This window comes from Ambystoma mexicanum, chromosome 11, assembly GCF_040938575.1.
Source record: "Ambystoma mexicanum isolate Mex_15411 chromosome 11, UKY_AmexF1_1, whole genome shotgun sequence".
In the NCBI taxonomy this organism is placed as follows: Eukaryota; Metazoa; Chordata; class Amphibia; order Caudata; family Ambystomatidae; genus Ambystoma; species Ambystoma mexicanum.
The window spans coordinates 766,514,139-766,540,131 of NC_090934.1; the positions used below are offsets into that span (position 1 = coordinate 766,514,139).

General features: G+C 48.8%; 1 protein-coding gene across 4 annotated transcripts in view; it reads right to left on the minus strand.

The window, feature by feature from the left end:
• ZNF143 (zinc finger protein 143) overlaps window positions 1-25,993 on the minus strand; it is a 1,779,064-nt gene that overhangs the window by 769,216 nt on the left and 983,855 nt on the right. For 3 of the 4 annotated variants that reach the window (XM_069623666.1, XM_069623669.1, XM_069623667.1), the window contains one exon: window positions 7,696-7,815. The exons of the other annotated variant lie outside the window; for it this stretch is intronic. In XM_069623666.1, coding sequence (XP_069479767.1) covers window positions 7,696-7,815 — 120 coding nt within the window. The remainder of the gene's footprint in view (window positions 1-7,695; window positions 7,816-25,993) is intronic. 4 annotated transcript variants of the gene reach the window in all.

Below are 25,993 nucleotides of genomic sequence, written 5' to 3' on the forward strand. Positions count from 1 at the left end.
TCATCCGATCCACACCTCCTCCTCCGCCATGTCACCCCCTCTGCGGCCGCGTTCACGGCGGGGAGATGGCCGCCGGCTCGGAGGGGGGGAGGGGCCTCACAATGGTGCGGCTCAGCTCAGTTCGGGGGAATCTCCTTTCTCTGTCTCCAGTCACTGCATTCTTGTTGTCCCGACCTCTCCCGTGGCCGTATCTGTGCCGGGGCTTGTACTGTACGTCCCTGGAAGCTGCCACTAGCTCCCGCCCGCCATCTTGGTTAGGCCGGTGCGCTTGTAGATCAACTGTTCACGGCTCAGCCGTGACAGCTCGTTGTGCCTCTGCAGGGGAACCGCAGGTTCCACAGCCCCTCAGACACCTCCGGAGCCATTCTGGGGATGAACAGGGAGTTATAGGGGGTATAGGGGCCTCGGGATGGGGAAGGAGTCGCACAGCTCACCGAGTAGGCATCCGTCATCGTCCTCTGCTGGCCACGCCCCCACAAATACTTTCTTTACTGTGGAGCATGTAGCATGCTCAATGTTATCTGGTGGTCTCAGAATACTATGGGTGACCCATAGTTAATGGTGTAATTGAAACACACTGGCCCTCATTACGACCCTGGCGGAAAGGGGTTTACGCCGGCGTAATGCATGGCGTACCTTTCCGCCTGACTACGAGTTCCCGTAGCGCCATGGTGATTTTTACGCCTGCTTTTTGCATGCGGAAAAATCCATGGCGCTACGGGACTTGTCGTTAATTACGCCACCGTAATTTACGGTGGCGTAATTAACGCCTTCCCCACTCCCATTATACCCTATGGGGCAAAAATGGGAATGGGGAAGGGTAAATGGGGATTGGGGACTTACCGCCCCGCCAAGGTCGGAATGGGGCGGTAAGTCCGCCAACCACCATGGCGGAGTTGGCAGCTTAGCACCATGGTGCAAATTGCACCATGGTTCTCCGCCAGGGTCGTAATGAGGGCCACTGTCAAAGTTATTTGTAGAGGTGACAGCAATATTAAATATATATATATGACGTATGGTAAATTGACACCAATGTCTATTCTGTTACAGGGGATGGTCCCTTACGTTGGCCAGGATGAGATGACAATCCTGCAAAATGAAGCACTATGTTACTTGCACGCCCCCACAGGGCATCCCGAGTCCCACTGGATTGAACAACTCATTAGGCTCTACATTGTACAACTAACTGTTACTTACCTACAAACCTGAAGCAACCCTCATAGACTCTACTTTGCCTACTGCTTACCTGCCTCTTTGCTCATCAGCCCTTGGTCAATGGACCCCCAGTACCTCCCATGACTCTGTGAGACTCACCTGGTATAAGGTTGGACGTTTAAAGCTGGGTTAAGCAGTGGTTAATTGAAATTGCAATAGTTATCTAAAGTTTGCTTATGTGCTTCAGTAGTTTCTCTCACATTGGTTTACATTGATTTAAGGTACGCTTCCTTTTATTCTACTGTCATACTACTGTGTGGATAGTAATTAATTAATACTGCTTTTCTCCATCCTTCACAAATGCTGCACCTCTAATGAAATACTGTGAAAACTGTGCTTTTCTAGCTTGCGTGCGAGCATGGCTCTATGCATTTCCAGCATCAACTCACAGCGGGTTCCTCCACTTAATTGTCAGATCTGCTGACTCGCCAGCTTTCCTCCTCCACCGTGTGCCCACTGAAAAATGTCTCAATCCCGGGAAGGGAAAGTCTGAAGGCCAAAGAGTCAGTGATCATAAGGAGTGGCCATTTTGGTCCAGTTCGGCTTAGATCCTCGTCTGTTATAATTTGACTGTTTTGAAGATGAAGAAAATGCTAATCTCAAAGAAGAATATTACGATGTTTTCTGAAATAATACTACCTTAGTCAAGGGCTTAAACCTCACGTTGTGTGAAGACGATGTGTTACAAGCAAAACCCAGAGGGTTCATCCCTTTCCCACTAAGGTCAAAGAAGCTCTCTGAGAGGAGCTTCTACTGATGTGTGATAATTTCATATTACACCCAATAGAGCCAACAGAGTGTTCAAAATTAGCTCCAATAGTTAAAATGTGTAAACTAAATACCACAATACATCTCTATCTCAAGGACCTGAACCCAAGCTAATGGGTAGAGTAATACACCCAGCCTAATATTGCACAGATGCTGGCCACCATGCAACACACAAAACAATGTATTATCTTTGGCCGGTCTTATGCATACAACCAAATAGATCTGATGGAGCAGTCCTGCTACCTCACCTCCTTTGTTACAACACTGGGAGAATGCCAGAATTGCTGCATGAAGTTTGGGTTGGCATTAGATGCAGCAGCGATTTAGAGGTTAATGCAGTGCTGTTTTGTGAAATGCCATGGGTATTTTTTCTGATTACATGGAAAACTCAACAGAATTTTGAAAATCTTAGGAAAAAAAGAGGACTCACCCTTACACGGACAAAGGGTAAGGTAAAGGTAAAACCAAATAAGATCCAGACCGTGTTAATGCGAAAAGGGTTCCAAAGTCAGATGGCAAAGAACTATTGACTTGGTCATGTAGAACTATTACTTTGGACATGCAGAATATTATGTAAAACGTGTGTTGAATTGTTTTTCTAGCAAGACAGCACACATTAGTGATCTTCAAATGGTCCAAAACGGAGAACAGATACCCACAGTGTTTGCCTCTATGGCACTCCATATAACACCACCTAAATGAGGCTTTTGCACATTGTGGAAAACCTGATGGTCTTTCCCTCCCTACTACCGGGTGATCTTCAACACAGGTGGCCAGGTGAGGGCCATCACTATTGGATCCCGACCCTGGGAGTGGACGAGGGAGGATCACCTGCATGGAGGGTCGTTTGGAATTGGGGAGGGATTGCCCGAAGGCGAGACATGGCACCCCCCCCTTTTTCCAATGACCCCTACCCGACCTTCCCTTCTAATACATGACCGCAGACTGTTCCCTTTCCTTTTCCCTTTGACAAAACCTCCCAGCTCTGCTAATAAAACACAGCGAAATCCAATGGAGGCCCTTTTTCATTTCTATCAATGTCCCATTAACATGGACAGGCAAAGTCAGGCACTGAATACAGAACAAAACACCTGAGGATTGTTAGCACACCACAAGTGTATAAAAGGAGTGAACCAGAGAAACAGGATGAGCGATCTGGATCCTGAGGTCCACGAGTCAGAGTACGAAAGCAAAGGTGAACTGGGACGCCCAGAGAACGCAAGACTTGCTGGGAGAGAACATAGGGCCGAGACACTGAGAGCCTATGGTGTAAAAGGGCTAACGAAAGCGTGGTGAGCGAGCCGTGTCTCCAAGGAGCCAGAAGGGGGTTAAGTGCAAAGCTGTTCTCTAGAGTGAAGTCCGTGGAGGGGTGTTCGTTATCTGGGGCAGCCAAGCCGCCCAGGAGAGTTGGAGGGGCTGGCGAGGAACCATTGGTCTTCAGTCGATGAGACTGCAACAGTGACGTTAAAGAAATCCAAACTGGCAAGTTCAAAGCCAGAGGGGAACCTGGTTGATGATCGCAGCAAAGCACGAGTGATGAAATGTTGCAAGAATTAAGATAATTACAAGGACAAGCATAGGATGGGAAGCGCGCTGAAGAGGATAGCTTTGATTGTCCGTTGTGAAAGTTGAAAGATGAGAGAAACAAAGTAGCGAACGTTCGTGTGTACATTAACACATGGTAAAAGGAGCTCAAGTGAACAGAGACATTGTGTACAGGAGTGAAGTTCACGGAGAGGGCGAATATGGAAGCAAGTGAAGGGGGGCTATATTTGAGGAAAAAGGCATGCTGAGAGCCAGTGAAAACTTGGTTATGAATTGCAAAAAAGGTGCCAGGCGCACGATATTGAGGAGAAGATGAAGTTGAACTGTAAAAAGGTGCCAGGGGCACACTGATTAAAGCCAAGATTTAACTTAAAAAGGTGCCAGGGCACGATCAGAAGAGAAAACTGAAAGAGAGGCCTTAGTATCAAGAGTGGTCCCACACAGGGCCGGAAATACTGTGTGTTCAACGAAAGTCTCTGATACGTTGAACTGCTGAATAACTGTGTGAGGAGAACCAAGGTGTCTGAGTGGTCCCGCCTGGGGCTGAGGAATACTGGGCGTGGTCGAAAGGCCCCGATACCTGTGAGAAACCTCAAGGTGTCTCACATGCTAGTCCCCGGGTATCTGTCATCCAGGTGGCCAGGACACGGCCATCGCTTTTGGATCCAGTTCCTGGGGGTGGACCAGTGCAGGAGGATCATCTGGATGGGGGGTCTTCAGGGAGTAGAAGTGGGACACCGGACGGCGGTATCCCCTTCACTGTAACACTGTTTACCACACCCTACCCAGTAGGATACCTAGGAATTCAGCACCCCCCCTTTCCCGACACAAACACTAACTCGCAGACAGCTTACTGTGAGCAAAAATTGACCAACACCAGAGCCGTATATACAGTGGTCAGGCAATTACTAATCCTTACATGGAGCTGACTTCTATCACACTTCACCACATGGATAAAAGGCGGAGCACGAGAGCACATGAGGAAGCAGCAGTTCCAAGAGGGCACTTTAACACAAGGTGGAAGAGAGCAAGATCGAAGAGGATTGCAAGGAGGGAAATACCTTTGACCATTTCACCGACAAACTGCATCTTTTATGGGCCTTCAAAAGTAGAAAGCGTAAGTCCCGGAATTGAAGCTAAAGAATCCTTCATTGTGTGTCGGAGGTACCCGGGGCTCTTCCGTGCCGTTAGTCAAGGCGAAGAGAAGCGGTTACCGCTGTGGTACTGTCCTTGGATCCAGAAGGGGATCACAAGGAGGGAAGTTCCCTTGACCTTTTCGACAAGGAACCGTTACTTTCCGGAAAGCTCAAGAATAGAAAGCCGAAGACCAAGAAACTAGGCAGAAGAATCCTACATAGTGTATTGGAGATACCGGGGGCCCTCCCGTGTCAATAATCAAGGTGGGGAGAAGCAGCCGCTGTGGTACCGACCTCGGCTCCAAGGACAAAGCAGCGTCAGAGAAATCAGCACAGCCGGTGAGTTGGGGAGAACGATACCAGACCGGTCTGTGTGGAAATCAAGGTTGCAAGCTGCAACATTTTATGAAGAAGATTATTAAGACAGCTGACGAGTGAATGAACTTTGAAGCTAAAATACGATACCGTAGACCGAGTGGTCCGGCATCACCACATGACTGCTCATTCGAAGGTCTCGGTCAGGTATCCATCCAGAAGGGTGCAAACGAGAATTGTGTAATCGAAGTGGACCTGCAATGGGTCAAGCCAAACCTGTGCACATTCGAAAGTCTTCGATACATGTTGTATACATTGGTCTGAGCCCAGGTGTGGGAGACTAATGGTGTAAAAGGGGATCTGAGCCTGGCTGAGGGGGATCCTGGGAGGATACTGAATCACCAGATGTGGAGACTTGTGAAAATCTGAAAGGGGGAAAAAGAACTTGTTATATATTTGGTTGCATCAGGCCCTTTGAGTGAACAGACTTTGAGAAGTAAGCAGACTTACGCTCTGCAGGCTCTGATGCTGAGGAGTGAACTGTAACCTTGTGCTAACGAAGCCAGAGACTGTGCTATGCTCGAGTGAACTGCCTTATCGTGTGCTAAAAACGTGGGGAAGGGAGACCAACGGCCTGAAAACCTGACTTATCATTTTTGAACACTTTTCTTTCTCATAACAATATTTCCCACACTATTTGTATTTAGTGGTAAGGATTGGCATTATATTTTGGGATTAGATAGGCGTTCATCTCACCCTTATTTGAAGTTCAATAAACACCCTTGAACTGTGGTCACTCTTGTCTGTCTTATTGTTGATGCCATGCCTTCCTTACATACCCCAATACACCAACCTGTTGTGAACTGTGGAAGTTGTGTGAATTAATGATAAGTAGCAGACTTTCTGAGGAGAGGTGACACAGAGGAATTGTTACTTAAAGGAACTTTGAACTTCTGCGACCAGAACTGTTTGAACTTTGTAAAAGGAACCTTATGCAGTGCCTTTGAAAGCCGAGGAACGCATGCTGAATCCCAATCCCAAGTGGCTGAAGACTTGTAGAATGGAGCTGTAGACCAGCTCCAATACTATACTGACCTTTACTTTGAAGCACTTATTTTTATTTAGTCCAATCCCATGCACATTATTGTATTAGAGAGAGTGAGGGCAAGCATAGGTTTAACACAGACACTTCTTGTTTTGACTAACTTGACTACTTTGGACTTCTATTTTAGTTGATGGTCGAGACTACTCCCATTATAGACTAGGGCAAGTTAGGCAGTCTCCAAACCCCTTTCTTTACAAAATAAAGGTTTTTATAAACTTGAATCATTGGGTCTGTTTTTCTCTCATGATACCATGCCTGTCTCACAACATGTATTAGGCAATGAAACAATTTAGAAACAAAATGTGGAGTACCCTGTGGTAATCAAAACCCATACCAGAATCTCGTGTATATATGTTTCTGTTAAGGGCATGTGCACAGCCTACACCCACACTTTCAGATGGATAGTGGCGTTGATGGAGTTGAACCTGGGCGTGAAATAAGTTCCAGGTGAGAGAAGCGTGGTGGTGAACTGTTAGTCTAGGTTCAGTGTCAAGCCTTTGGAAGGAGCAACGTTTATGGAGGAAAGAGTGGTGGCAGTGCGTAATGCAGCTGGAAGTAAGAAGGAATGGGTTGAATACAGTGGAATGGATATCGAGGCTAATTTAATCTGTGCTGACACGGGCGTAATCTGAATATACAATCACCTTTTCAATGCACTTTGCAACATTGTCTTTAGAGCAACACCTGAGGAGGCAGAGAGGCAAAAGAGGTCATGCAAGGTCTGGAGAGATTTGACAGATTTGAAGAAAGAGCTTTGTGTTACAAAGCAACAGACAAGGCAAGCGTGTTTGACCTTAACAAGGGGAAAGACCCTAGAGAGGTACGAATACATACATTCCGCCTGACAATTTATTCTGGAAAATATAGTGAAAGAATCCGAAGCATCCAAAGACAATGGGCCTCATCATAAGTTGGCCGGAGCAGTAAAATGCAGCAGTAACGCTATTAACGCCACATTTACTGCTCCTCCCAATCTCCAGTTGGCCGGAGAGTTGGAGTTTTCCCTCTAGCTTTTTGCTGGTGGTAAAAATCTCCTCTTTCTGCCCGTTTTCGGCGCTATTAGTGCATTGCTAATTGCGCCGGCGCTAATAGCAGCAAGAATCCCCCATTGTGGAAAAAGAGACCGACTGTATTGCAGGAAATACAGTGAAGGTATCAAACTATCTAATAGGCACTGTGTGGTAACTAGAGCCACAATACAAAATTCTGGGCATTGCAGCTAATATAATAAAGTGAAATAAAGAGCGACCTGATGTTGCATTCTGAAAAAGTATCCAACAGACTTTGGGAGAGAAAGAGGACTGATGCTGCATTCTGGGACTTTAGTGAAAGTGTCAACACGTCCAAGACACTGAGAGAAAGAGAAGCCTGACAGTGCATACTGGGAAATGATGTGAATTTCCTACATAATTTCCTACATAATGAGCAAGTGCATTTCTATGATAATGAACACCGTTTTGGCAACCATACTAAAGAAAGTCTACTCTAATAAACTGTAGTAACATTAGTAAGTCGGAGGCACATACGTTTCTGTGAGCTTCTTTCACAGGTATGTCACAGTATTCACTCATAATATTTAGTAATATCAGACAATGTATGAGCTTTTCTTACCTTTAGATGATGAGCCGTTGTGTAAAGTTTCCCACATCCATCATAATTACAGCGGAATGCTTTCTCTCCAGTCTGTAGTGTCTTAGTTGCTACTCTTGCTACATGACCTTGCAAAACAATCTAGGATAACGCAAACATTGTGCAGCTCATAAATTATTTCATATTATTACACCATCAGACAAGCCTTTACTTTGAATGAAAAATGATGATAAACAAACAAGATAAAAATGCTACTTCCAGGATGTCTTTATGTACATTGTGCCATCTTTTAAGAACCTAATGAGAAAGGATAAACTTACGTGACACTGGTCAAGAAGGCCATTTGTATCTGTTTCAAGTGCCTAATTTATAATCGAGCATGTCTTTATGAAATAGCAAAACTATCCACGGGCAGCACTACTTACAGGCACTTTTTGCAAGGCTGGAAATATATAAAAGAAACACCAGCAAAATTATGATGGGTTTAAAAAGACTTGAAAAACCCCTTTCACCTAAAATCTGGAATTGTGGCGTGTGTGACTAGGCTCAAATGGAATATTGTACATTCACTATAAATATGGCAAACATTTCATACTTGTAATCGTCTTTCTGATGCTTGTATCTGCTTAGATTCATATGTTATAGTGCATAAAAACAAGCTGGTCTTGACAATCGACCCATGTTTTTCTCCGAAATACATAACTAAACTCCAAATTTCAAAACCCTCAAAATCCAGAGGAAAGAGCACTTCACACACTGGATGTACGTAAGGCACATCCTACCTTAATAAAGGGCAGTCATGTACTACCTTATTAAATTAATAAAACCAACCCACTGAGAAAAAAAGATCAGTTTTTTGTATCTCTTGCAGCCTGAAGACAAGGTGATCGTGCCTCAATGGCAACCAAATGCTACCATCGCCAGGTGGATTGAAAGGTGTATTCAACAGTGTTCCAGGATTTTAAGCAAGACGCTTCCTTTCACGCATAGAGCACACTCTACACATAGCACACAAGCTACTCTGGCCATTATTGCAAATATGCCACTGGAGGTCATCTGTAAAGCAAATACATAGAGTTTGGTTTACACTTTTCACACAACAGTATTGTATTGATACACAAGCTAGGAATGATTCACAAGTGGGACAAGCAGTGTAAAAACATGTTTATGTTTCTGTTCCTTCATTTAAACCACAGCCTTCATCAGGTACTGCTTGCTAATCGAAGCAAAGAAGGTGAGTCTAAGCAGATCTACAAGCCGTAAAAGACAAACATTACCATCCAGTAATCGCGTTTCTGTTGCTTGTATCTGCTTAGATTCACATGCATCTACCGTCCTCCCAGCACTCGGAGGTGATGGTATCACAAACAATATGTTACAAGGGTTTTAATGAACAGGTTACTTACCTGTAACTGTTGTTCTCCAGCATGGGTCTGGCATGGATTCACATGCTCATAAATATTCCCCGTCATCAGGCTAGGAATCCTCGGTAAAGAAAAAATCAGTATTAGTTTCGTTTCTGATCTGTCTTTCTTAGTAGTAGCCAATGACTGCCCTCTCCCTAAGCCCCGCCCCTGGCAGCCATCCTCAGATTTGGTAGCATGTAAAGTGGCAGTATGACCAAGTGAAGAGCCGCAGAGGAGTAGGAGGGAGGGTTTGCATGTGAATCCATGCCAGACCCATGCTGGAGAACAACAGTTACAGGTAAGTAACTTGTTCCTTCTCCAGCATGGGGTCTGGCATGGATTCAAATGCTCATGAATATAATAATACATAGCAGTACACACATGCACAACCATGGGAGGTGGCAAAGGCTCAACATTAAGCATTACATAAACTCAACATTAAGCAACGCTTACCTCCTCACCAGGCCCACCTTCAGGCGAACGGGTTGCGCAGCACTGCTTGGCCGACCCGGGACTCCTCCCTGGAATTCCGATCGATGCAGTAGAATCTCGTGAAGGTGTGCGTCGACCTCCACACGTAGCAGCCCTGCAGATATCCAGCAGGGGCACACCAGACAAGAACGCTTTGGTAGCAGCGATTGGTCTGGTCGAATGGGCTCTCGGACGGCCGGGCAACGGTCGGTTTGCCGCCGGTGACAGTGCATGATGCAGCCGGAGAGCCATCTGGAAATGGAAGCCTTCGAGAGGGCCTTCCCTTGGTTCACAGGTCCAAAGTTCACAAAAAGCTGTGATGTCTTCCGAAAACTCTTTGTGCAGTCCACGTAGAACTTCAGCGCTCTAGCTACATCAAGCGAGTGCAAAGTCCTCTCAGCCGGCGACAAAGGTGCCAGGAAGAAAACTGGCAACACCAGGGGCTCGTTGAGGTGGAAGTCCGACGGCACCTTGGGCATGAAGGAGGGGTGCGTCCTCAGCACCACCCTCGTCTCGTGGAAAGTCAACTATGGAGGCTTGCAGGATAGGGCCTGGATCTCTCCCACCCGTCGTGCAGAGGCGATGGCCACCAGGAACACTGTTTTCCACGACAGGAACTTCAACGGTGCCGAATGCAGAGGCTCGAATGGTGGCCCCATGAGCCTGGTCAGCACCACGTTGAGCTCCCACGCCGGGGCTGGAGCATTCACCGGCGGGAATGATTGGAACAGTCCTTTCATAAATTCCTTCACCAGGCGATGAGACCACAGAGATGACCGTCCTGCAGTCCTGGTGCGTCAGGAAATCACTGCCAGATGTATCTTGATGGAAGCGTGAGCCAGTCCAGCCCTGGCCAGGGACAGTAGGTATGGTAGCACTTTAGGGGCCGTAATCCGTAGAGGGTTAATCTTCTGTGCACGGCACCAGACAGAGAACCTCTTCCACTTGTGTCTGTAGCATTTCAGAGTTGAGGACGCCCTGGCCTTTGCAAGAAACTCTCTGCAGTCCGCCGGGATATCGTACCCTCCAAACTCTAGTGCTGCAGGAGCCAGGCCTGCAAGTTCAGCGACTCCGGGTCGTGATGAAGGATGGCACCTCCTTCTCTGGAGAGAAGATCTGCGTCCGTCGACAGTTTACTGGTGGGGACGCTGACAAGTCCAGAAGGTGCGGGAACCAGATCCGTCTCGGCCTTGCCGGTGCAACGAGGATCATCCGGCACCGGACCTCTTGAGTTGGTTGACGAGTTGCAGTAGCAACGGCAACGGAGGGAACGCATACAGGAACAGGCCATCCCAGGGGAACGAGAAAGCATGGCCCATGCTCCTCGGCTGGGGAAACCTGCTGGCGAACCGCTGGCACTTGCAGTTCGTCGTCGTCGCGAACAGGTCGATCTGGGGTTTGCCCCATCGTTGGAAGAGTCGATCCACTTGGTCCTGACGTATTTCCCACTTGTGACACGAGCGCAGCTCCCTGCTGAGTGAGTCGGCGATGGTGTTCTTTATCCCCGCTAGATGAAAGGGTACCAGAAACATCCCCTGGCCAACGGCCCAATGCCACATATCCTGGGCTTCCTTGGATAAGGCTGGGGATCTGGTTTCTCCCTGCTTCCGGATGTAGAACATTGTGGTGGTGTTGTCGGTGAAGATCCTCACCACCTTGCCCCTGAGGGACGGGAGAAACGACCTGAGGGCCCAGAACACTGCTCGGAGTTCCAGGATGTTGATGTGGAGTGGCCTCTCCTCAGGGAGCCAAAGGCCTCTCATGTGAAGATCTCCGGTGTGCGCTCCCCACCCTTTGAGGGAGGCATCCGTCGTCACCGTCACCTGGTGTGCTGGGGTCTGAAAGTTTGTGACCACCGCGAGACGCGTCGGGTGCCCCACCACCGAATTGCTTAGCGGAAAACTTCGTTGCGCGGGATCTTGTCCTCGAAACTGCCCGCCGCTTGCATCCAACGGGCGTCGAGGAACTCCTGTAGGGGATGCATCCGAAGCCTGCATAGGTGCACCAGGTAGATGCATGAGGACATCATCCCGAGAAGGGACTTGATGGACCTCACCCTGGCCACGTCCGTGGCCAGCAGACGCTGCACCTTGCCCAGAATCGCCTTCGTCCTTTCTTCCGACGGCGAGGCCAATCGCGCTACTGTATCGAGCCTGGCTTCTAGAAACAGTGCGACCTGCGACGGAACCAGGTGGTATTTGGGGAAGTTGATGGAGAATCCCAGGTCCGTGAGCAGCTGGACGGTCTTCGCTGTGTGCTCTATGGCGAGTTCCCTTGTTCTTGCTCGGATGAGCCAATCGTCTAGGTAGGGGTAGACGTGGATCCATTGCAGACGCAGCCGCGCTGCCACTGGTGCTAGGCACTTGGTGAATACCCTGGGCGCCGACTTCAATCCGAATGCGAGGGCCTTGAATTGGTAGTGCCGTCCTTGGACCATGAACCTGAGAAACCTTCGGTGTCCTTTTAGAATGGGGATGTGAAAGTACGCAACGTCCAAATCCGACGAAGATAGGAAGTCGCCCTCCTCCAGCTGGCCCAGCACGTGCTCGAGGGTGACCATCCGGAACTTCTGTGCCTTGATGTATTTGTTTAATCGACGCAGGTCCAGGATGGGATGCCATCCTCCTGCCTTCTTTCTGACGAGGAAGTATCTTGAGTACACTCCGGAGCCCCGGAGACTCTTTGGGACGAGCTCGATGGCTCCTTTCTTGAGCATCGCCCTTACTTCTAGCAGCAGTTGAGGGACGTGGTTTTCCTTCCTGGCCACGGGAGGAAAGCAGGGGCACTTTTTTAGAAATTCGAGAGTGTGCCTGCGGGCCAGGGCATCCAGCACCCAACGGTCGGTGGAGATGGACTCCCACACGCTGACGAACTTCGCCAGCCGGCCTCCCACTAGGGTGCTCAGGTGGGGGCCCGACGCTACGGCCGGTTTAGTCTTGCTTGGCAGCGCCTTTGCTGCCTTGGCCTTCCTGGCTACGATGGCGAGATCCACCTGACTTGCCTCGTCCTCTGTAGGCCTCTTGCGACGAGGAGCGGGCCGCCTGCCGGTATGTCGAGGAGCCACTGCCGAATCCTGTGGAGGCACCTTGCTTGCCTCGGGAGTTCCAAAAGGGCGGCCGTCGTCGTTGCAAAACTCCCAAGGCCCGAGCCGCCTCTGTGTCGGTCTTAATGGCCTGAAGTGACTCATCCACTGTTTTTCCAAACAGGTTGTTCCCGTCGAAGGGCATGTCCAAAACTCTGGTTTGCACCTCCTGGCGGAAATCTGTTGCCTTGAGCCATCGCCGCCGTCAAAGGCAAACGCTGTTGCCCAACTGGTGGAAACCGGTGTCGGCAATGTCCGTGGCCACCGTTATGGCGTGGTCCGACGCAACCTCACCTTCCTGTAGGATCGCCAGGGCCTCTGCCGTCTTGTCGTCCGGTAGGAAGTCCAACAGGGGGGCGATCTTGTACCACAACTCCCTGTCGTAGCGGGACACAATCGCTAGGGATTTGGCTGCCTTAATCGCCGTCGCCGCAGATGAGATGACTCGTCGTCCCATGGCGTCCAGTTTCTTTCCCTCGCCCTCCGGTGGGGAAGTTGAAGTTGAAGCCGACGCCCCTGCCGCTTTCTTCTTATCCGCCGCAGAGACGAACGAATCCGGGGTCGGCTGTACGCTAAGGCACAAAGGGGCGGCATCGGGGACCCAGTACTTCTTCTCGTACCGGTCCCTCTTTGCAGGTATCGTGGATGGGTTCTTCAGAAGAGCAAGTCCCTCGTCCCAGAGGTCATCCAGCAACGGTACCGCAAAGACTGTCTTCCTCTTGGCCTCGTGCCGTTGGTAGAGGAAGCCTTCCTTCTGCTCTTCGGGGCAGAGCTGGAAAAGCTTGGATGCCCTGGCAATCATGGCGTGGAAGGAGCCAATTTCATCGGGCGGGGAGGACCGAGGAGGTGGTGATGGGAAGCCCATCTTGTCGTCACCATCGTCGTCATCCGTCCCCGTCGTGGCCGTATCTGCTATCGTGTCATCCCCAGGGACAGGGGAAGGAGATAAAGGCTGAGAGGGCCGTGAGGGCTGGAAGGGCGGGGGGGGGGATGAACTCTCCTCCTCTTGTTTGGAGGACTTCACGACGGGCCCGGTTCTGCTGGGTCGTCCGTTGGGAGTAGGGGCAATCTTGTCCTTATCTCCATGCATAAGGTTTGGATTGCCATCAAAATGGCCACCGAGTTGTCCTCGGATGGCTCGGATTGCGACGGCGCGATGGTTGCTCCTCCTCCACGGGAACCTCGTTGGTGCCACCGTCGCTCTCTTCGTCCTCCTCGTCGGGATTCCTCCTGTGGGACCGGATCTCCTCAAAACTCTTGTTGAGGCCCTCCACAACTTCAACCAGCTCCTCCTCGGAGGCTGTATCCGTGTCCGTAACAGCCACCACCCCCCCCTATTTTTCGACCAGGGTCTTCACGGGGGTCTTCTGGATGGGTTGAAAAGAGGATTCCCTCCGCGGTGGCAGGGAAACTCTGGGCCCCGAGGTCGCCTCCACTGGGGTAGCCTCCACAGGCTTTGCCAGGGCCGTCGCCACTACCTCGATAGAGGCCTTAGCTGGGTGAATCAAGGCCTTCACCACCTTGTGCGCCCTTGAGGCCTTCACCTTGGGGGGAAGGTCAATGCCTCGCTCCCCCTCGGCTGGTTCCTTCGAGCTCGACTGGGGCCTCTCCAGAAGCTTAGCCGGGTTCTCGGATTTTCTCTTCCCCGAGCCAGAGCATTGGCTCGTGGTTGATGGCGCCGGTTAAGGTGCACCCTGCCTGGAAGGCGAGGAGCCCGACCGTTCGGTGCTCCGGTGCCCGTGGACTCGCGGTGCTTTGCCTTTTGTTGGGTGTCATGATGCCTACCCCCGGGGACCCAGACCACGTCCAGCAACCCCGGAAGCAGGCATCAAGTTATCCTAAGCAAGCCGAACAACCCCTGCTAGGGGCTATTTGGGTCCAAGTCCTGGCACCTATGGTATCAGGCTCATATGGAGAGTCAGTCCTGGCGCCATAGGCACCAGGCTTATAGATTAAAACTTACCTGATGCAGACCATGCTGCAAACTTACCTGATGCAGACCATGCTGCAAGAGCTCTAAGCCAAAAGAGGCTTGGAAGGGACTACTTTACTTAGGGACTATTTTTTACACAGGCGGGGCTGGGGAGGAATACTTACCTGGGACTACTTTGGAGGCTATTTAAACCACACTCGAAGAGCAGCAAACGCTTCGCGTTATTCTGCATCCAGCAGCGTAACGCTCACCGTGCCTGCAAGTCTGCATCCAGCCTTCTGCTACGCCCGCCTCGAGTTTGGAGCTCCTAGAAAACAGGAGAAAGAAGGAGAAAAGGTTAGAACAAGAGCAATACCTTTAATCCTTACCTGAATTCCCAATCCATCGCGCCTTCGAGCTGGAAGAAAGAAGTTATTTTATGCGCGTCGCCTCGCCTGCTGCAGCGCCGCACTGAACTCACCGGCCTTCGCAGCATCTTCACTGTCCACCGCATCCTCCTGCATGTTCCCGCCGCACTCCGGCACGTAAGGAGAAGACAAGAACAGCAAGGTGAGCCAAGGGAATACACAGAGGAATATTAGTTACCCCCCCATAGACTTACCTGATTTTACCACCGGGGGTACTATTCCTCTTCACGGGTCGGCGCAGCTTCCACTGCATCTTCACCGAACCCCGGCCCCTAAGGAGAAACAAAAGGACAGCAAGGTGAAACAAATGGACTAACAAGGGGAACCCTCCTCACCACAATAGACTTACCTGATTTTACCGCTGGAGGTTTTATTCCCCAAGACTTCATACTTTCTCTCAGCGCCTGAATAAGGGAGAAAATACCAGGTTACATATTGACATTATTTTATCGAACTGTGTTGGAAAATACAAATCCTTAGCAGAATACTACCGGTTGCCACGAGGAACTCTTCATTAGGGTCAAGCTGCAACCTGCAAGGAATCGGACAAGAGTGAAAGTCAGGCATTTGAACTCTTACGAACTTTATACTTACGGCGTCTTGCCGGGAATCTCCGAGTCAATATTGTTCTGGAGCTCACCAATTCCTTCGAGCCAGTGAAGCAACTGGTTATCAACACGCCCCTGCGCTCAATGCAAGATGGAGAGCTCATCTTTTCAAACCATCAGGTGAGACTATAAGAGGGGACATCAAAGGTGATCTGTGGGGAGAACAGCGGGGGTGGGGGGATTAACGCTCAACTCCACGGGTGGTTAATTCCCTTTCTCCATTTGCAGAAGAATATTCCTACGGGCCAAGCAAACGAAGCTAGGTGGGCCAGTCCAGTCCGTCATCTCGGCCCTGCACGTCACATTGTTGGAGACCGCAGCTGTCCAGTTCCGATCGACGCCTCTGTGGGAGCCAGGTGAGCGTAACAAAACGTGAATCCTACCCACAAATTCCCACCTGGGCGTTATGGATACCTCAGAGACTGACCAATTGGCCCAATTACTAGGGGAACTGAGGGCTGAAGTGCATTCCGCCCGTCAAGAAACCAATGCTCTTAGGAGAGAACCGATTTTGTCAAAGGTGCGAACTGATGACCTTGCTAGGCAACTATTGCAAAGCCAAGCTGGACAAGCACCCTGTGTTATCGAGTAACCCTGTGCAAATAAACCTACCAGGAAATATTCCATTAGCTCCACCCGAACGCTTTGCCGGAGATCCCAAAAGGTTTGCCGTGTTTATGTACCAATGCCACTTGCACTTGCACTTTTTATGCAGACCTGGAGCCTTCCCAAACGATCAAGCCAAGGTAGCCTTTGTATTGTCATATCTCAGCGGCAGTGCAGCTGATTGGTCAATTCCACTAGTTACTCAGGATGACCCAATTCTTCGGGATTTTCAGGGCTTTCAAACGAGCATGGAAAGACTATTGCCCGGCACTCCCAAGGACAGGCCCTGGATAACGAACTTTTGTCCCTATGACAGGGTAACCAGGACCTTCTATCCTACATCGCAACCTTTAATAGGTTGATAGTGGAAACTAGATGGCCTGAGGTAAAACGAATCCCGCTATTTCATCGAGGGCTTCGAGGAGTACTCAAGGATGTCTTGGCTCAAGTCGTGAACCCACCTCAAGACTGCGCTGAATATATAGACTTAGTGGTCCAGTTAGATCACAGCCTTCAGAACAGAAAGGCTGATCGAGCCAAGTTTGAGAATCGGGTGTTGGTCAAAACCCACGCTAACCCCAAAGGAGCAGATGCTTCAGAACCCATGCAAATCGGAGGGGTTAAAGGATCCTTAACCCAGAAGGAAAGAGAAAGGAGACAGCAAATGCAATTGTGTCTATATTGTGGAACTTCTGGGCATTTTCTACGGGATTGCCCTGTAAAACCATCCAAGAAGGTGGTAGGAGCTGCTGATAAAAGCCATATGGAGTCAGACTCGGGAAACGACCACGCCCGACAAGCGTAGAGGTCCGCTTGCCAAGCTTGAAGAAGGATACTCAGACCTTGCATTTCATCATACCAATGGTCCTCGTAGATCCAGGGCAGCCATCGCGTATGCACGCAGTAAGGGCATACATTGATAGCGGGGCCATAGGAAACTATGTGGACTATGAATTGGCTTCCATGATGAATCTACCTCTCTGCCGAAAAATCACCTCAGATGTCATCACCACAGTCGATGGAACTGAAATTGCCTCTGGGCCTGTAACTCATTCCACCGCAGAGATGACACAATTGGGTCAGGATGGGCATCAAGAGACTATTGTGTTTGATCTAATCAAAGCCCCACAGTTCCAAATAATACTGGGGATACCTTGGTTGGAAACACATAATCCTTGTATTGATTGGCGAGAGAAGAGAATAACCTTCCCGGATTGTGCACAAACCTGTTACCCAAAGAAAAGTCAGAACGCAGGCCTGGCCACAGTAACCACAGCAGTCATGCAACTACCTCCAGAATACCAAGAATTCCAGGATGTCTTCCAAAAAGAACAGGCAAACACCTTACCTCCTCGCAGATCGTACGATTGTCAAATCGATCTCATAGCCGGTGCACAACCCCCTTGTAGCAGGATCTATGCCCTTACGGAACCTGAGAACCTTCACCTACGACATCAATTAACGCACGTTACTGCTCCCCAAATCCCCCCCCCCTCCTGAAGAGCTTGTTTGCGTTTCTCCTTCTGTATCCGCTGCGTGTGGCTGGGTATCGCTTCCTTCCGAAGCTGCAGAATCCACTACTGTGCCAAACAGTCCTGTTATTAACATTCTCCAAGCCATCAGGTTACCCACTTCTTCTTCCCCGCACTTGCTACATGCCTCCTGCCACACCACCGTTTCAGCCTCCGCCCATTTTTGCAAGTCCCGCCACCATACCTCAACCCGTGGCTTGTGGATCTGCTTCCAGCCCATGGCAATCCTTTTAGCAAGCACATATGCCAGGTCCCTCAGTTTCCCAAGATGTTTAGTATTCCGTGGTCTGGGAAACCCTCCCAACAGGCAGGCCCAGGCCGTATCTATGTTGAGCGTGACCCCTTTATCTGCTAGTTTCCGTGCCACTTCCCCCCAAAAAGCTTCAATCACTGGGCAAGACCAGAACATGTGTGTCATATCAGCATCTCCTTCATCGCATTTTGGGCATGCTTGTCTTCCTGCGTTTACAAACTTAGATATTCTCTTTGGGGTCATATAGGCTCTATGCATTATGTATAACTGTATCTGCTGCAATCTGGCATTTCTGGACACCTTCTTGTGGTATTCTATAGCAGGTTCCCACATTCCATCGGTCATCTGTGCCCCCACCTCCGCTTCCCAGTCAAGCCTCAAATGAGTCAAATCCTTCCCCACCCGGGTCATGCCCTGAACTTCCATACATAGTGGAAACTGATGCATCCAGTCTAGCCATGGGAGCCGTCCTGTGTCAAAAGGACCCTGAAACTGGCCAGCTTCATCCAGTAGCATTTTGGTCCAGAAAGTTCTCGGCACCAGAGTTAAACTATGCGGATACTGACAAGGAGTTATTAGCCATTAAATCCGCCTTCAAGGCTTGGCGGCACTATCTTCTCGGTGCCAGGCATACCATTACTGTGATCACCGATCACCGGAATTTACAGTATTTAAAGACAGCCAAGGCCCAATCGTCACGTCAACTCCGATGGGCATTGTTCTTTGCCAAGTTCGATTTCGTAATAACCAATCGACCAGGTTGTAAGAATGGTGAAGCAGACGCCTTATCCCGAATAGGGATGGGAGAGGCAGAAGTGAACCCAGAACCAGTACCTATAATTTCCGAACAAAGAATTCTTGGCATGACTACTCTACAGACACTAGAGGACATTCAGGTAAAGATCCAGCAACTCTTTGATCCTACAGCCCTGCAGGACTGGGTAAAAAAATGCCCGGACTACTCTATCACCAATGATCTGCCTTATTACCAAGGGCGGCTATTTCTGCCACACAAGGAACTACAAGAGCTAGTCGTTTCCCGTTATCATGATACCCTAATGGAGGGGCACCCAGGTATTTCAAAAACTGAAGCTAAAATTAAAAGACAATTCTGGTGGCCCACCTGGCGAAAGGATATTAAATCATTTGTGATGTCTTGTGGCATTTGCGCCCAAAACAAAAGTCAAAAGAAAAAACCAGCTGGACTCTTACAACCTTTAGACATTCCACCTACACCATGGCACACCTTATCGTTAGACTTTATTACTGATCTACCCCATGCAATGGATTTAACACCATTCTAGTTATTGTGGATCTTTTTTACAAGATGTCCCACTTTATTCCTTTAAAGGGATTACCTTTAGCTTCAATCCTGGCCAAGGAGTTCCTCGAAAACATTGTTCGCATACACAGATTTCCGTCCATATTGGTCTCTGACCGGGGCAGTCAATTCATTTCACATTTTTGGAAAAAATGCTGCCAATTGGCGCAAATCGATGTGAGGTTATCGACCAGTCAGCACCCCCAGACCGATGGTCAAACGGAGAGGACCAACCAGACTCTCGAACAATACCTGCGTTGTATGTTACATCAGACAGAGTAATTGGAAAGACATTCTTAGGATCGCCGAATATGCATACAATAATTCAGTACACTCTGGAACTGGACAAAGCCCCTGTTATACCTTATATGGGCACCATCCTCAAACCTCAGACCTTGACTCACCCCAACACTTAGAAATGCCCGCAGGGGACCATCTGCACGCTACGATTACACAAGCCTTTAAGGAAGCAACTACACATTTAAAACAGGTGAAAGAAAAATACAAGAAAGATGCTGATCGGCATAGAAGTGATACTCGACAATACCAGATAGGGGACCAAGTATGGTTAGCCACAAAACATATACCTCTAAACGGAACACGGACCTTTAACCCCAGATATTTGGGACCTTACTCTATTAAGGCCATTATCAACCCGGTGGCTGTCAAGTTGGACTTGCTAATATGCAAATTCACCCTGTCTTTCATGTGTCCCTTTTGAAGCCAGTGCAACCAGGGACAAGACTAACCAAGCCACCAGACCCTATCCTTGTAGACAGAGGACCCGAATTTGAAGTTAAGAACATCCTGGACTCCAAGCTGATGAAGTCAAAACTCTTTTATTTAATCGACTGGAAAGGTTACGGACCACAGGAAAGGTCATGGGAACCTAGTGACCATGTTCATGCACCCCGATTGGTAAATAAATCCACCGAAATTTCCCAGACAAACCGAAACCACAGGGAAGAACGACTTTAGGAGCGGCCTTGGCGGGGAGTGCTGCCATGATGCCTACCCCCGGGCACCCAGACCACGTCCAGTAACCCCGGAAGCAGTCATCAAGTTATCCTAAGCAAGCCCAACAACCCCTGCTAGGGGCTATTTGGGTCCAGTCCTGGCGCCATAGCCGCCAGGCTCATAGATTAAAACTTACCTGATGCAGACCATGCTGCAAACTTACCTGATGCAGACCATGCTGCAAGAGCTCCAAGCCAAAAGAGGCTTGGAAGGGACTACTTTACTTAGGGACTATTTTTTACACAGGCGGGGCTGGGGAGGAATACTTACCTGGAACTACTTTGGAGGCTATTTAAACAACGCCCGAAGAGCAGCACACGCTTCGCGTTATTCTGCATCCAGTAGCGTAATGCTCACCGTGCCTGCAAGTCTGCATCCAGCCTTCTGCCACGCCCGCCTCGAGTTTGGAGCTCCTACAAAAAGGGAGAAAGAAGGAGAAAAGGTTAGAACAAGAGCAATACCTTTAATCCTTACCTGAATTCCCGATCCATCGCGCCTTCGAGCTGGAAGAAAGAAGTTATTTTATGCGCGTCGCCTCGCATGCTGCAGCGCCGCGCTGAACTCACCGGCCTTCGCAGCATCTTCACATTCCACCCTATCCTCCTGCATGTTCCCGCCGCACTCCGGCACGTAAGGAGAAGACAAGAACAGCAAGGTGAGCCAAGGGAATACACAGAGGAATATTAGTTACCCCCCCATAGACTTACCTGATTTTACCACCGGGGGTACTATTCCTCTTCATGGGTCGGCACAGCTTCCACTGCATCTTCGCCGAACCCCGGCCCCTAAGGGGAAACAAAAGGACAAAACAAAAGGACAGCAAGGTGAAACAAAGGGACTAACAAGGGGAACCCTCCTCACCACAATAGACTTACCTGATTTTACCGCCGGAGGTTTTGTTCCCCAAGACTTCATACTTTCTCTCAGCACCTGAATAAGGGAGAGAGCAACAGGTTACATATTGACATTATTTTATCGAACTGTGTTGGAAAATACAAATCCTTACCAGAATACTACCGGTTGCCACGAGGAACTCTTCATTAGGGTCAAGCTGCAACCTGCAAGGAATCGGACAAGAGTGAAAGTCAGGCATTTGACCTCTTACAAACTTTATACTTACGGCGTCTTGCCGGGAATCTCGGAGTCAATATTGTTCTGGAACTCACCAATTCCTTCGAGCCAGTGAAGCAACTGGTTATCAACGCGCCCCTGTGCTCAATGCAGGATGGAGAGCTCATCTTTTCAAACCATCAGGTGAGATTATAAGAGGCGACATCAAAGGTGATCTGTGGAGAGAACAGCGGGGGTGGGGGTATTTACGCTCAACTCCACGGGTGGTTAATTCCCTTTCTCCATTTGCAGAAGAATATTCTTACGGGCCAAGCAAACAAAGCTAGGTGGGCCAGTCCAGTCCGTCATCTCGGCCCTACGTGTCACATTGGTGGAGAGCGCAGCTGTCCAGTTCCGATCAACGCCTCTGTGGGAGCCAGGTGAGCGTAACATTGGGCCCCCGTCGCCGAAGCGCCCTCACAGGACTTAGAAGACCGCTCAGACGACTTCTTCTTCTAACCTGCTGGGCTCTTTCCGGCCAGCCAGTTGGCGAGTCGGGTCCGACGATCCCTCATAGTCCTATCTGTCATGTTCATGCAAAACGCACAGTCCTTCTCCACGTGTGTTTTGTCTTCGTGAAGGAAGTAGAGGCATCTAGAATGCTCGTCCTCCTTGAACACATTCTGTAATCCACATCCAGGGCAGCTCCTAAACAGCTTGGATCCGGGTGTCGAGCCCTTTTTCTGGGCCATGACCACGAGGTAGGCCTCAGAAACTTCTGGAATCCTCCAAGAAGCATAACTCGACGAAAACTTCACCCTTGAGGGGCGTAGAAAATTCTGAAACGGGTCCCCGTTGATCGGAAGTAGAAACTGTGGAGCATGAGGCTCGATTGACTGAAAAAATTAGATAAAACTCTTTGAAAAAACGCAAAACGCAGTAAAAGCTCGAGAGCTATAACACGAGGACTCCCAACACTTGAACGTGCGGTAAAAATCTGAGGATGGCTGCCAGGAGCGGGGCTTAGGGAGAGGGCAGTCATTGGGTGGGGGCAGTATGACCCAGAGACCAGTGATTGGTTACTACTAAGAAAGACAGATCAGAAACGAAACTGATACTGAATTTTTCTTTACCAAGGATTCCCAGTCTGACGACGGGGAATATTCATGAGCATGTGAATCCATGCCAGACCCCACGCTGGAGAATCATAGTTGACTTTCTATACTTTGTTACTTGTCACAGTCACGGTCCACCATAGACCCCATGCATCCTGAAAACAAGAAAAATAACAATCTGAGGACCTGGATGTGTGAAGGATCATGGTTACTGTACACTTCACAGTAGGGATGAAAAGCCTGCAAATCTAAGCAGAAACAAGCAACAGAAAGACGATTACTGGAGTGTAATGTGTGTCTCATATATATATCATTTCTGTTTTTTGGAGATTCTGCTGATCAGGTAATTAGGTGCTGAGTATGTTGGGCACTTATGAGTAAGGGCTAGTGTTTTCAAAGATTCAGTTATTAATGGACAGCCAGCCAGCGTTGCGCCTTGTTTCAGAGATGTGGTGTGATCTGGGAATGTTAACGGCTGCTCCGATAGAGTTGCTTTGGAGGACTTGAAGTTTTAGATTTGTTTTGCTCGTTCTTAGGTAGAGTGTTACAATAATCCAATTTGGATAGGATCAGCTCTCTGGCTAGGGTGGAGCAGTTTGTAAGGGAGAGAAAAGGTCTACAGGCTTTAATTAATTTACAAGTGTAGGCTCTGCTAGAGGCTACAGCGTTCACTTGTTTCATCAGCGTTAAAGAGGAGTCAAGATAGACAACTAGGGTCTTGATGACTTTGGAGACCGGGATGTTAATGCCATCAATACAGAAGGAGTTGAAGGTGGTGTCAAGTTGGTTTAGTTTGACTTGTGAGCCGGTAAACAGGAATTCCGTCTTCTCATCATTGAGGCAGAGGCCATGTGTGGCCATCCATGCCTGAATGATGAGGTAGATTTGATTTAGTAATTTAGAGTCAGTGCCATGATTGCCAGAAATCGGAATGAGGACTTGGGTGTAATCTGCATAATTAGTGTAGGGCACACCCAAGTGGTCCAGATAATCAAATAATGGCTTGTTGGATAAATTATATAGTGTCGGTGACGCGCAAGAGCCTTGTGGCACTCCGCATGTCACTGGAGCGGGGTCAGCAGAGGACAGGGGCGAGAACACATCATTCTATTTTCTAAAAAGGATTGAATCCACTTGGTGGCTGCATCAGAGAAGAGGGGTGAAAAGGAGAGGTGGTTGCAAAGGACTTAATGACTGACAAGATCAAATGCGGCTGATAGATCTAGGAGGAGGAGGAGCGTTATGTTGCCTTTGTCTCTTTGCTCATCAATTTGTGTTTTTAAATCTATAATCTCTGTTTCCGTGCCATGTCTGGGCTGGAATCCTGATTGCTGCAGGCCTAGGAGATTATTAGTTTCCAAATGTGGTGATGGGCCTATAGTTTGTGGGGAAGTTAGGATGAAGGTTTTTTTTTTTTTAGGAGGGCTTGTATCCAGGCATCTTTCGGGTTGGTAGGGACTCTTTTAGATTAAAAGGATGAGTTGATGAAGGATGTGATGGCCGATGCAATATCTTTTGCTGCTTCTTTGATGGAAGGGCAGATATCGCATTGGCATTGGGAGGGTTTTAGGCTGGTGATACAGTGATGGAAAGTTTTGAAGAGATTACAAGGATCTCTGCTTGACGTTGGGGCTTAGTGGGTCTTACGTCAGTGTTAATGTTAAGTTTTTTAATTTCGATTTTGATTTGTAAATGCAAGATTTTGTCAAGTGGGGCTTCTTGAATGTTGGTGCACCAAGCCTTGTCTTGAGCACAGGACTCAGAGGGTGGGATGGCTGATTCTAGTTCTCGGAAGATATTAAAAAGTTCTTTAGAGCCAGATTTAGCATTGGAAATTCTATTATTATAGATTTGGCTTTTCGTTTGGAGGATGGCTAGCTTGTATGCCTTGGCAGCTTTTAAGACGGCATCTCTGGTAGGGGTTGAAGGTTGATTTTTCCAGGCCGATGCAACCTTCCTTTTGATGTCACGTAGAGTTTTAAGGTTAGAGGTGAACCCGTTGTTGAGATGAGCTTGCGCCTTGGCTTTCCGTAATTTCAAGGGGGCAATAGTATCTATGGCTTGGAGGAGGGTAAGGTTGTAAAGCTCCACAAAGGATGATGGGTCTGTGTTAGTGTTAGCATAGTGTATGAGTGGTTGTAGTAAGGGTAATAGATTTCCAGTCGTAATGTTTTTGCTGTTTCTTGTTAAGGCAGGAGGAGCCAGGAAGCTTGTGGAGGGAGGGAGCAAGTCGGGTTGCATGGTGAATGTGATCACATGATGGTCAGTCCAAGCACATGGTGCGTTAGCGAGGATGTTGGTTTCACAATTGAGGCCAGCTATCAAATCCAGGATTCTGCCTTTGTCGTGGGTAGGTTTGTTAATACAGTGGGAAAAGCCTAGTTCCATTATCGCATTAGCTAGAAACAAGATTTGTGAACCAGGTTTAGTGTCTGTGGCAAGGAGATGTTGCAAGTCTTCCTCGAAAGTGGAGATGAGACCAGGTGGTCTGTAGATGAGGTAGATCTTGAGGGTGCGTGAAGCCAATAGGGGGAGTTTCACAGAGAGAAGTTCAGCAGAGGGAAGCGGAAGTTGGGCGAGAGCTCTGATTCCAAGGTCAATTTTGCTGATGATGGCGACGCCACCACCTTTGGTGGATTCTCTGTTTTATCTCGTGATGGTGTATTTGTCAGGGATAGCTAGTGCCAGGAAGGGACCTGCCACCGCATGCAGCCAGGTATCTGTGATGGCAAGGAAGTCTAATTGATTGGTAGTGATAAGGTCTGCCACTTCTAATGCGTGGGCTGTCAATGACCTGCCGTTAATAAGGGCGCCTTTGATGGACATGATGGGACTGGTGTGGTTGCTGCTGTTAGCAGTACCTTTCGTGGTGCAGGCAGCGTCCCTGCTGGTATCCTTCTTGAGGGCCTTCCTAGTTTTGCTCGTGATGTTGGTAGTTGTAGGCTTGATTGAGGTTTTGGTAGTCGGTGTGGATTTGTGAGCTTGGACGAATCTGGATCTTAGTCTCAGATTTCTAGTTGTTGGCTTAACTGGTTTCAGTGTTTTATTGGTCAAGGTTTTAGGCTTGATTTGTGGTTTGGTAGTGAGGTGGTATAGTGGGTTCAGTCTCAATCCTAGTCTGGGATTTCTGGTGGCTACCATGCAAGGTTGATTAGGCGTGGGTCTGGAGGCATACCGTGGTACCCCTAAGGCTGGTGAGATAGTTTCAATGCAATTTATAGGTATGGGTGCATAGTACAGTTGACAGGTTAATAGAGGCAAGAACTGTGTGGGTACTATGGAATCATGGTGAGGGAGGGCAGTAGACAGAGTGAGACGCTATTCTTGATAGAGAAAGCATGGTCTGTTGTCGTAGTACTGGTGATGTATTCCATTTTACAAAGGCTTAAGGCTATGGCTAGCAGGAGCAGTAGGGCCAGTATACTTGAGATGGGGTAAGACAATCACATGCTTTGCACAGGCTGACATTTAGTGGTTGGTGCAGAGTATTACATGATTTGTTTTCGATTTTGAAAATG